Source organism: Gekko japonicus, unplaced genomic scaffold (assembly GCF_001447785.1).
Source record: "Gekko japonicus isolate JY-2015 unplaced genomic scaffold, Gekko_japonicus_V1.1 scaffold650, whole genome shotgun sequence".
NCBI lineage: Eukaryota > Metazoa > Chordata > Lepidosauria > Squamata > Gekkonidae > Gekko > Gekko japonicus.
The window spans coordinates 456,251-467,920 of NW_015164684.1; the positions used below are offsets into that span (position 1 = coordinate 456,251).

At 47.5% G+C, this 11,670-nt stretch overlaps 1 protein-coding gene across 1 annotated transcript in view; it reads left to right on the forward strand.

Annotated features, from left to right (window-relative positions):
• LOC107108813 (complement component C6-like) overlaps window positions 1-7,799 on the forward strand; it is a 44,730-nt gene extending 36,931 nt beyond the window's left edge. The window contains exons 15-17 of the mRNA XM_015409333.1: window positions 2,329-2,419; window positions 4,346-4,587; window positions 7,617-7,799. Of these exons, the coding sequence (XP_015264819.1) occupies window positions 2,329-2,419; window positions 4,346-4,587; window positions 7,617-7,798 (515 nt within the window). The 3' untranslated portion in view covers window position 7,799. The remainder of the gene's footprint in view (window positions 1-2,328; window positions 2,420-4,345; window positions 4,588-7,616) is intronic.
• The last annotated feature ends 3,871 nt before the right edge of the window (window positions 7,800-11,670 follow it).

Below are 11,670 nucleotides of genomic sequence, written 5' to 3' on the forward strand. Positions count from 1 at the left end.
TTATCCAGCCACACCCACCTTTTGCTTGTTGTTCTGTTTACCTTGTTTGTTGTCAAAACCCAGAGCTTTTTTGTATGTTAGGCCACACACCCCTAATGTAGCCAATCCTAATGAGTTTCTGCTGTTGGGTGTGGCCTATTATGCTAATGAGTTCCTGCTGGGCGTGGCCAACTCGGGAGCCAGCCGGAACTCCGTTCCTGTGCGTTCCTGCCCCAAAATAGCCTTGATTGTATATGTTCTTCATCTTGACTCCTTTCTTTGCAACACCCCTCCAGATGGGGATATGAGAACTCAGGGATCTCCATCTGTACTTGTATCAGAGGAAGGAAGCTTTGACTCTTGAAAGCAAATACCCCAAAATCTTGTGGGTCTCTAAGGCGCTACTGGACTCGAATCTGGCTTGAAGGGTGTTTTACCACACTGTCCTGCCTATGCAGCTTTGCTATATTAACCAATTACAAATATTTCCAATCATATGAACTTTAAACTACTGCAACTTCAAGTAACGCTAGCCTGTCCTATATAATAATTTAGGAAGCACCTGGTATAGGAAAAGAGGTTTTCACCTTTTCTTTGTTTCCTTGCTCAGCCTGAAATGCTTAAACAGAACATGTGTAATATTTTTATTCATTTATTACACTTTCTTATATTTTAGATGTTCTAATCTGATCTCTGGAAAAACACCACACCTGTTTAGTCTTGCTATCTGAAGTGTGATAATGGGGAGGAGCAGCAGGGAAGTTCGCCATCCCTGGAGCATGGTAGCTCTAAATTGCAAATTTGTGATGGACAGCTCCTGTGCTTGCTTGTGGGAGTGCAGTGGGAGGTGTGACAACTAGGCAGAGTCTCTAAACACTAATGTAGGTGCAGAGTGCTAGTCGTATGGCATAGTCCAGCAGGAGATTCAGAGTAATTGATGGCAGCAGGTGGCTACCCAGTTTGTTTTTTGCTCCCATGGGGAGCAAGGGGAAGGGGTGGTGGCACCAGACGGAGACTTGGGATAGCTGTGGAGATTTTCTGAATTCCCAGAGGCCAACCAGAAGGAACAGGACAGGGCTTCTGAATCACACCACATAAGAACATAAGAGAAGCCATGTTGGATCAGGCCAATGGCCCATCCTGTCCAACACTCTGTGTCACACAGTGGCCAAAGCCGAGTTGCCATCAGGAGGTCCATCAGCAGGGCCAGATGAAGAAGAGAGAAGAGATTGGATTTATACCCTGCCCTTCACTTGGAGTCTCAAAGTGGCTTACAATCTCCTTTCCCTTCCTTTCCCCACAACAGACGCCCTGTGAAGTAGGTGGGGCTGAGAGAGATCTTTTGAGGACTGCTCTTGAGAGAACAGCTCTGAGAGAACTGTGGCTTGCCCAAGGTCACCCAGCAGCTGCATATGGAGGAGTGGGGAATCAAACCCAGATCTCCCAGATTAGAGTCCGCGCTCCTAACCACTACACCAAACTGGCTCTCAGATGTAAGGCTGAACAAGCTGGGTATCACTGTTATAAATCAAGGGTGCACAACTAGTGATTTGCCGAGCTGAATGAAGGCCACCAAAGACCCAGTGAACCTCTTGACTTTGCTGGTTGCACGGGACCATAGAAACAAGGGATTTGTCAGTTCTGTGGCAGGCTGCAAATATGTGATTGATAATCTGTGCTAAGATTGGTAGGTCACAGATCAAGAAGGATTGTTCTAAACCACATTAATCCATATTTTCCCCCTTAACTATGGTGATTCACAATGGCATACACCTACATTCTACTTATCTTCCTGGCAAACTAGGAAAAATAATTTTCACAGAGCCAGTTTGGTGTAGTGGTTAGGAGCGTGGACTCTAATCTGGGAGAGCCGGGTTTGACTCCCCACTCTTCCACATGCAGCTGCTGGTGTGACCTTGGGTCAGTCATAAGTTCTTTCAGAGCTGTTCTCTCAAGGGCCTTTCTTGAGAGAGGTCTCTCAGCCCCACCTACCCCACAGGGTGTCCGTTGTGGGGAGGGGAAGGGAAAGGAGATTGTTAGCTGCTCTGAGACTCCTTTGGGTTGTGATGGGTGAGGTATAAATCCAATCTCCTCCTCCTTCTCCTCCTCCTCCTCCTCCTTCTTTATAGTTTGCCAGCCAGTGAGTCAAAGGGAAGTGCAGCCAGGGCCACCACCTCTCAGACTGGTACAATAGTGCAGGCAATAATTTGTTCCTCTCTGCAGCCTCCTGAAATGGCTGAAAGTGAGGAGGCCTTCTTGTTACCCAGAGGCAAGGTGGTGATGTCAGCAGCGTATGGTTCAGTTTAGGCCAAACCACCACAGTTTGACGATTGCCAGTTACTCTTTCAGATGTGCAGATCATTTCCAAAGGCAACTGCGGGCCCGGACGGAAAGAGGTGGAGTCTCAATGCGTGTGCATGTCTCCCGAGGAGGACTGTGAGTAAGTAAGAAGAATGAGCCAGATGTTGCCTACTTGTGGCCGGTCAGCTGTTTGATGGCCTCCCTGGTTTTGCAATTCCAGGCAGGCGGCAAACAGAAGGGATATCCAGCCCTCTGTGTTGGGTGGGTTGCCTGGGGCTTGGGAGGTCACACTTTGCCAAGCTGTATAAGATGGAGTTGCTATGACTCCTTGTCTCCTCTCCATCCTTCATGTCACCTTAATGTCCTTCTGGAGACTAAAGATTGGGATACTCAGCCCTGACCTGGATAACCCGGGCAAGCTTGATCTTGTCAGATCTCGGAAGCTAAGCAGGGTTGACTCTGACAAGTACTTGGATGGGGCAACTTCCTTGGACTACCATGTTGGGAGGACAGGGGCAGGCTTTATTCAGCCACCTCCCTGAATATCCTCCAGGCCCCCAGTAGGGGTCAGTCCCCAGAGGTCGCCATGACTTCCAGGTGCACGCACACACACATGCACATATAAAAAAGACCAAAAAAAGATTGGGATACACCTCTGGTTCCCACTCAGAGAATGCAGATGCTGATGTTAAAGGTGAATTCCATACTGGCGATTTTGTTGGGCTCAGGTTTTAATGCACAGCAGCCTTTTTCCTCATGGCATCATGGTGCATTCATGACATTGCAGCTTTTCCCTGGTTTTGCCGTGATCTTTCCTAAACCCGTTTTTCTGTGATTAGTTTGGAAAGACTGCAGTCAAAGCAGGGTGGTTGCCATGGGGGAAGGGACAGTGCTGATCTTTCCCAGTCCTGCCCATGTCAGTGCCGTCTTCCCCGCCCCAGCCCCTGGTGGGCACCACCCCCACCATTCCAGTGGAGGACTTTGCTGCAGGGAGTTCCTTTATCAGTACTTGACAATTCATTACAGCCATGTGGATGCCCTGTTGCCACTGTGCATGCCTCTGCAGAACCTGAGTCCCATCACAGAGTGGAAGCAGCCAGAGACAACATCAGCACATAGGGTCAGTGTTCTTTGTAGACGTCATTGCACATGAGGCACAGAGCAGTCACTGAATGGTGGAGGTAGAAAAGAGCAAGGGCAATTCTGCATCTAGCATTCGCTCCACATTTTTTCAACTGGGAGGGAAAAGTGCAGCTCAAAACCACATTCAGATATTTTGGGGCAACACCGTACTGACTGCAAAGTCACACCTGAACAGCCATAAAATGGCTATAAATCTATGCCAAAGGTACAATAAAATCCAATGATCAAAGAAAGCGAAAGTGGCATGGAGTGTGGAGGCTACCATAAAACCCGATGATCAAAGGAAGTGAAGCCAGCATGCAATTCAGAAGGGAATTTCTGTTCCAGTGTGGGTTTCATAAAACAACGGAGGGAAAAGCCAATGCAGAATCAGCCCAAGAGTCCAGTGCCACCTTAAAGATTAACAAAATTTGTGGGAGGTTATGAGCTTTCATGAGTCACTTCTCTAAAGAAGTGAGCAGTGACTCATGAAAGTTCATTCCCTGCCACAGATTTTGTTCATCTTTATGAGCTCCCATCTCTAGTTCCAGCTCCTGCCAACCTAGCAGTTCGAAAGCAAGAAATTGCAAGTAGATAAATAGGTACCGCTTCGGTGGGAAGGTAACAGAGTTCCGTGCGCCTTGGTGTTTAGTCATGCCGACCACATGACCACGGAAACGTCTTCGGACAGCGCTGGCTCTTTGGCTTTGAAACGGAGATGAGCACCGCAACCCTAGAGTCGGATTCAACTGGCTTTCGAGCAAGGGTGGTACTGGACTTTTGCTCTTTTCTACTGCCAGCCACAGACTAACCTGGCTACCCATCTTGAATAGTCAAAGTCACGCTAATGCAACAGAGGAGGAATCAGGGGTTAAATATGTCACCTGGGCATTAAGACTGTGTAACAGAGCCAAGTTCCTTGCCAACCTTTCCCTCTTCACAGTCTCGGCTCAGAAGACATCTGTGTACTGAATGTCACATCTGCTCAAGCCTTTACAAAACCCGGCTGCCGGTACCTGGCGGAGAAATGCAGGGGTGATGATGGGCTCCACTTCCTTCATCCTGGCCCCTGCAATGACAACACCGATTTGACCTGGGCAACCGAGAGGGCCAGCCTTTCACCAAACAGCTTGAGGAAGGAGCCCTGCGGATATGATGAGTGTTACGACTGGGAAACATGTTCAGGTAGGAGGCGCTGGGGAAGGGGTGACTCAGAAGGTGAGCTCGGTCCCCGTTTCCCAAAGGTTCATAAGTGAGTGCTGGGCCTTGAATGGAGGATTTTTCCAAATGGTGACATATCCCATTCACATTTCATTGTGTGTTCCCATGACTTAAGGACTAAATGTCCTGAAGGATACATTCCTGCACTCCCTAAGGGAAGCCAGCCTTGAAAACTACAGGTCCTGTATCAGTTCCACAGTGTGGACCAGTGGCAGACACGCAGATCAACAGGTTAAGCGCTGTCTCTATGAAATAACCTGCTTGCGTATACTAATTGCATGATCTGATTAATTTATGGACCACTTTCACAAAGGCTTCCACACACTCACATTCACAAACGTAGCCTGAGCTCATCAGAACTTGAATGCTAAGCAGGGTCAGCCACAGTTAGTGCTTGGATGGAAGACCATGAGGGAAGACCTGGTTTACTATGTCCAGAAAAGCACTGGCAAACCACCTGTGCTTGTCACTTGCCTGGAACGCCCCATGGATGGGGGTCACCATGGTCTTTGTGTTTGCAAAATGCCCCTCTGCCTAGTTAAATTATTTTCCACCTGGCATTTAATAGTGGGTGGTAAAGGGCTTATTCATGGTCTTTGATGGTCAATAGGTTCTCCAAGATGGCAGGATTTGGGTTGCATCTTTTTGCTTTAAAGTTTGGCAGTTTTGAATTTGGCCAGAGACAAAGAATCTGGAAGTAGCTGTCAAGAAACAGCTCTGAGGACTTGCAAGGGCAGATTCTGGCTTCAGAGGGAACTTGTGCTTTTTCAAAATTTGGCCAACAAACAGTGTTTGTTGTGGGTCTCTGGTATTCTCTTTCTCTGCCATAAAATGGCCTCCTGCTTAGATATGGATAGCAGGAAGAAATAAGATACCACAATGGAGGCCTAAAAGACCAGATTGTGAAGACTGAAGATGTTGAAACAGCAAATCTCATTTCCATAATAAAGGCCCCCCTTCTCAGGCCTTGCTGATTCTAAACTGGCTGCCTCCAGGGTTACAATTGCGGCTGTCCCTTAATAACAGTTTGGAAGAAGGCGGAGAGATCTGTTCTTGCCCTGTCCCCTTCCAGGAGTTGCTGCAGAGCCGTATGATTGTTGTTTCATCCCACAGAGCTGTAACCACCACATGGGTCTTTTTGCATTGATATTTCCAGTGGGATTTGTGTGCTAAATTCAGATCTAGAGCAATCATGTTGCTACCGGTTTCCGTGAGGATTGTAGAAGGGAAAGGTGGTGTGTGAATAAATGCCATTCCTCCCACTACTTGCAGCCAGTGTTCCCTCTAAGCTGAGTTAGCGTGAGCTAGCTCAGTTTTTTAGCCTCCAGCTCAGGCATTTTTGTCTTAGCTCAGGAAGGAGGGCTCCAGAGCAAACGAATTCAGGTAGTAACCATATCGCTCGCTCGCAACTTTAATAGCAGTAGCTCACACAGCAGAATTTTTGCTCACAAGGCTCTGCAGCTTAGAGGGAACGCTGCTTGCAGCATATCTCCCTGCTAGATTGGTCACATATTGTAGAAGTGAGCAGGGATGGGATACTGGGCTGCAGGGAAGAAAGCTGTGAACAGGAGAAGAAGTGTCCATTTCCCACCTATCCGCACTTTGCACTCCAAACATGAACCTTCAGCTCTTGGCTTCTGCAACAAGGAAAGGCACAGCTCTGCTGCTGCTGCTGCATCACATTTCATCCTAAAGCTAACTTAACTTTCCTTTTTTTGTTTGTTTGTTTGCTTTTCTGTAAGAGCATGATCAAACCATAACTCCATGAAGTATTCTTTATAAAAACTCTTTTGGGTTGCAGTCCTGTGCTCCTTGGGAATAAGTCCCATTGAAACACAAAAGAATTATTGTTTGAGTTGCGGCGGGTTGGTGTATTTGGCTTAGACGAGAGTATGAAAAACAGCGGAAAAGTCTGTCTGTGTGAGATTCATATTGATTTATGGTTTCAGCGAAGGAGAGAGGGAGAGAGAGGCTTTTGGAGCGTTCAGTCTCCAAGAAAGTGAAAGTGTGTGTCAGTGTCCCCTTATGCAAGTTTTTTTTGTTTTTTTTTTACTTGGTGATAAAATTGTGGGGTTTCTCGTAAATTGCCTTGGCTGAGAACACACCCATTAAGTTTCTGCCAGGAAACAGAAGATCTGTCTGGTTTTATTTTTCCTGTCCCTCCTTCCTGATGTGATCCTGTTTCAGCCCAAAGAAGAGAACATGTTCACACCTGGAGCCCAAATGTAATCTCACCCCTCTCTCTGTCTCACACCTATATAAGGGACACTCTGGACTAGAGTTCATTTTTTTTTTAATGATTGGTAGGCTGGGACTAGAGAGAAGAAAATTGTATGCAGTGTGAAAACCGCGGACTGAATCAGCTTTCTCAAGACGAGGCAGCAGTGGGTAGAGGGGCTGGGGTTGCCAACAGGCCTGGAGAAAAACGTCCTCTCCCTTGACAGAGGCTTGATGGGATGTCGTGTGCCAGATGTCGTCATTTGCTACATACGATGAAAAGCTTCGCCTCCCCATTTCCACATATTTTGAAAGAGAAAGGACATTTTTTTTCCTCCAGGCCTGTTGGTAACCCTAAGACTGGCTTGACAGAGCCAGCTCCTGGTTGCAATAAAAGAAATTACTGCAGTGTCAAAAAAGACTCAGGGCAGGGGGGAATGCATTAGGGTTGCCAACCTCCAGGTGGGGCCTGGAGGTCTCCCACTATTACAATTGATTGTCAGGCAACAGAGATCAGTTGCCCTGGAGTGAAAGGTTGCTTTGGAGGGTGAACTGTATGGCATTGTACCCTCCTGAGGTCCCTGCCCTCCCCAAAAAACCCAGTCTCCCCAAGCTCCACCCCCCCCAAATCTCCAGGTGTCTCCCCCCCAGAACTGGTGACCCTAGAAATGCAGCCTAATAGCTGTTTTAGTGACAGAATGATAATAACAAACTCGTGTTTGTTGAGAACGAAGCACAGATCATTCACAGCTGGTCCTAATTTTTTTTGTTCACAGAACGTCAATCAGTGTGTACCTGCATGCTCCCATACCAGTGCCCAAAGGATCAGGGCCCATTCCACTGTATCCAGATTGGATCTGGGCGTCGGAAGAGGACATCCACCCTCTGCGCATTGGGGGCAATGAAATGTGCCAGTACAAGGACGGAACTGTTGCATCCTGGGAAGTGTCTGCCTTAAAACTGGGCCAAAGGCATTCACCCTTACAGAAGAGACAAATACATTTCGGTAACATTCTCTTCAGAATAAATGTCAATGAATGCTAACACTTCGATATGTATTTATAACAATGATTGCAGTGTATAGTCTTTTAAAATCAGGCTTCGAACCTTTGACGGGGCGCCATTGGAGCTGACGTCGAGGGTGAAGAGCCCGGGGGTGGTCCCGGATGCCTCGCTGACTAGGGAGGCCCAGGTCCCCACCACTGCTAGGTCTGCCTTTTCCCACCTGAGGCGGATCAGGTGGCTGGTCCCATATCTCAGCCCCCATGACCTAGCTACAGTGACCTAGCTACATAACACCAGAACCCTCATTTCACATTGGACTCCACACCCAACCTGGGTACTCTGTAATGTATGAATCAGGGCTAGGGTTGCCAGCCTCCAGGTGGAAGCTGGAGATCTCCCAGAATTACAACTGGTCTCCAGACGACAGAGATTACCTCCCCTGGAGAAAATGACTGCTTTGGAAGGTGGACTGTATGGGACTATATCCTGCTGAGGTCCCTTCCCTCCACAAATCCTGCCTTCCCCAAGCTCCACCCTCAAAATCTCCAGGTATTTCCCAACTCTGAGCTGGCAACCCTAGCCCTGATTCATACATTACAGAGTATACAGGTTGGGTGTGGAGTCCAATGTGAAATGAGGGTTCTGGTGTTGTGTATGTGTGTGAAACCCCTTCTGCCTGCAGGCTGTGGTTCTGATCAAATCCCTGGTTGCACAGAGGGGACCCCTGCATACTCTATTGTGTGTAAATCGACAACTTGATTCTATGGCAAAGTAGAGACTTGAAACCAGGTTTCCATAGGTCCTGTTCTCACTTGCTAACCACTACACCACAGTGGCTCAGCGCTGTTATGGTATCTATCTATCTATCTATCTATCTATCTATCTATCTATCTATCTATCTATCTATCTATCTAATTCAATTTGTATCCCGCCCTCTCCGCAAGTGGGCTCAGGACAGGTTCTATCATAAAATTCACAATACAACAAATTGACCATTAAAATAAATCTAAAAACCTGTCTCAAACAGTGCTCAGTAAAAGACTGATGCCTCAACAGATTTCAACAAGAAATCTCCCCAAGCTCCACCCTCAAAGTCTCCAGGTATTTCCCAACTCGGAGCTGACAACCCTAATTGGGGCTCTTGAACTAGGCAGTCTGGGGCTGGCCACTGTGTGAACCAGAAAGCTGAACTGGATGAGGCACTGGCCTGAACCAGCAGGGCTCTACTTATGTTCATTGTGAGGGCCCATATCAGTGCAATGTGCAAGTGTCCTATCATCCACCAGGAAGGGACTTAACTTGAAGCAAAGAAAGGCTGCATTTCTCCTCAGACATGTAGCAAATACTACAGCAGTCATGCAAGTTCAGTGGTCAAACTTACACAACCCGCTCATTGTTCTTGAAGGGCCTCATCTATGGCTGACTTACTAGCTAAAGAAGAATACTATTTGTGAGTGTGTCCCTTCGAGAAAGGGGAATAAACAACTCCCTGTGAAGATGTTTGGTTGCCGAAGACAGTATAAGCAGTGACGTTATGGAGCCACACAGGAGATGGAGCTTTCGGTATTTGTGGTTTCCTTCCTTTGTCCCCAGTGTCCCTGAGAATAAACATTCTTTCCTTAGGATGGGCATCGTTCCTATGATGATGAGCCCACCAGAATAAGTCTGCAATTGTTTGCTTCATTTCCCAAAAGAAAGGCCATTTTCCTCCATGAGTAAAGATGCAAAAGCCTTTCCAGAAACTCATCTGTGTTTCCTCCAAGGCAACACATGTGGCTCTCCCCTCCTCCATTGTTTCCTCACAACAACCCTCCTGTGTATGACAGGCTGAGAGGGACGAGTGGCTCAAAAACTCTCAGCGATGGCAAAGGGAGGATTTGACCTCCGCTCCTACACTGACACTCTAAACACCACACTGACTCTCAATCCACATCTTTAGGAGGCTAGTACAATAATTTAGTTGTGTTTGCCCTGTGATCCAAATATATCCCTGATCCCATCCCTGTGTATTGGAGGAGAATGGGGCAGGCCTTGCTGAGGTGAGGGAGGCGAGGGCTTTGCAGAAAAACCTTAAAGCTGGCATGCTTTAGAGCTAGCAAGAGTGTGACAAAATATATATGAATGGGTGGCATTTCACAATTGTGCAAGACAATGGGGGGAAACTGCTGGCACACCCCGGATTGATATTCTTGTGCCCCGTCCAATAGTATATGTCCTAACATTGTTGCAGCCAACACATTTGGTCTGGGGTAGAAGAAGAGAGAAGAGGAGAAGAGATTGGATTTATACCCCGCCCTTCACAGCCCAAAGGTGTCTCAGAGCGGCTGACAAACTCCTTTCCCTTCCCCTCCCCACAACAGACACCCTGTGAGGTAGGTGGGGCTGAGAAAGCTCTGACAGAAACTGCTCTTTTTCAAGAACAGCTCTTATCAGAGCTATGGCTTGCCCAAGGTCATCCAGCCAGGTGCAAGTGGAGGAGTGGGGAATCAAACCCGGTTCTCCCAGATTAGAGTCCGCGCACTTAACCACTACACCAAACTGGCTCTCTGGGTAGTGTTTGCTGTTTCCTAGCTCCTGGAATAACTTCTCTGATAGCTCAGAAAATGGTTTAGCAGAAGCACTTTCCTAGGGGGTGTTGTGGCTGGCTGGCTCCCTCCCTCAAAGCTGCAAGATCCCCCCCCCTTAAAAAACCACATTGTCTGGGGAAATCCTCACGATGACCATCAGGGTGTCTTCCTTACCCAGGGCCATCGCACTCTTTTGGACTATTTTGTCCAACCTTTTAGGCTAGCAGAAGTTTCCCAAGAGAAAACTTCTCCCTGCCTTTTCTCAGTCATGAATGCCCTAGAATCAAGTCTATTGTTTTTGCACTTGCACAACAATCAGACATCATTTTATGCAGCAGGCTTAGGGCTCTTGTAGCCTCCCTCCCCCCCCGCCCCCGAAATGTTCTGTCTGGAGAAATCCCAGGATGTTTCCTATGGCATTAGTTCGGCATGGAGAATGTTTTCTTCCCTCGGCAAAGTGCATGGTAAGTACCTTGGATTGATCATTTTACCCATTTCTCCTGTGCAGAGGAGTTTCCCAGGTGGCTGTCTTGAGAAAACAGCTGTTGTAAAGTGAAGGAAAATTGGCAAATGCATTAGTAAAAGCCAAGCCCAAGCTCTGAGTAAAAGAAAAACCTGAAAGGCAAAACTAACTCTTTGTGTTACTTTGTCAGAGAAATCCCATGATGGCTTACCTGGGCGGAAGAGCAAAGACAGGTTCTTCAGCCAGAATACTCTTCTACTGTTGCTACAAAGACAGTTTCTTCTCTTGCTGCTTTTGTGCTAGACTCTTGCTTCTGGGCAGGGGCATTTATGTTGTGCCGGGAGAATACCATTCCTCCCGAGTGCTCTCTTTTGGCTCTGCACACTACTTTTTAAAAACTGTAGGAACTTATGGCTGGGCCATTTGGAGAAGACGAGATGGAAACTCACTGTCACACGAATGCACACATACACGGCACCTTTCAGACCATATGGGACTATTCCCCAGGAGTACTGATATCTTTAGCCAGCCCACTTGATCTGTTCTATTCACTGGCAATGGCTATAAACAAATAACTGACTCAAGCCGAGGACACCGATCCCATTGCAACACTGCAGCGGAAAGCGGATGCCGGCTGGCTTGGGTCGCTGCTTGCTTGCCATCTAATTTTGTGAATACATTCAATCTTGAAAAGACCTCTGGATCCTACTGAATCTTCTTCCCATAATAGAAATACCAATGCTGGACCAGAGGTACCCGGAGGGTTGCCAGCCTCCAGTTTGCACCTGGAAATCG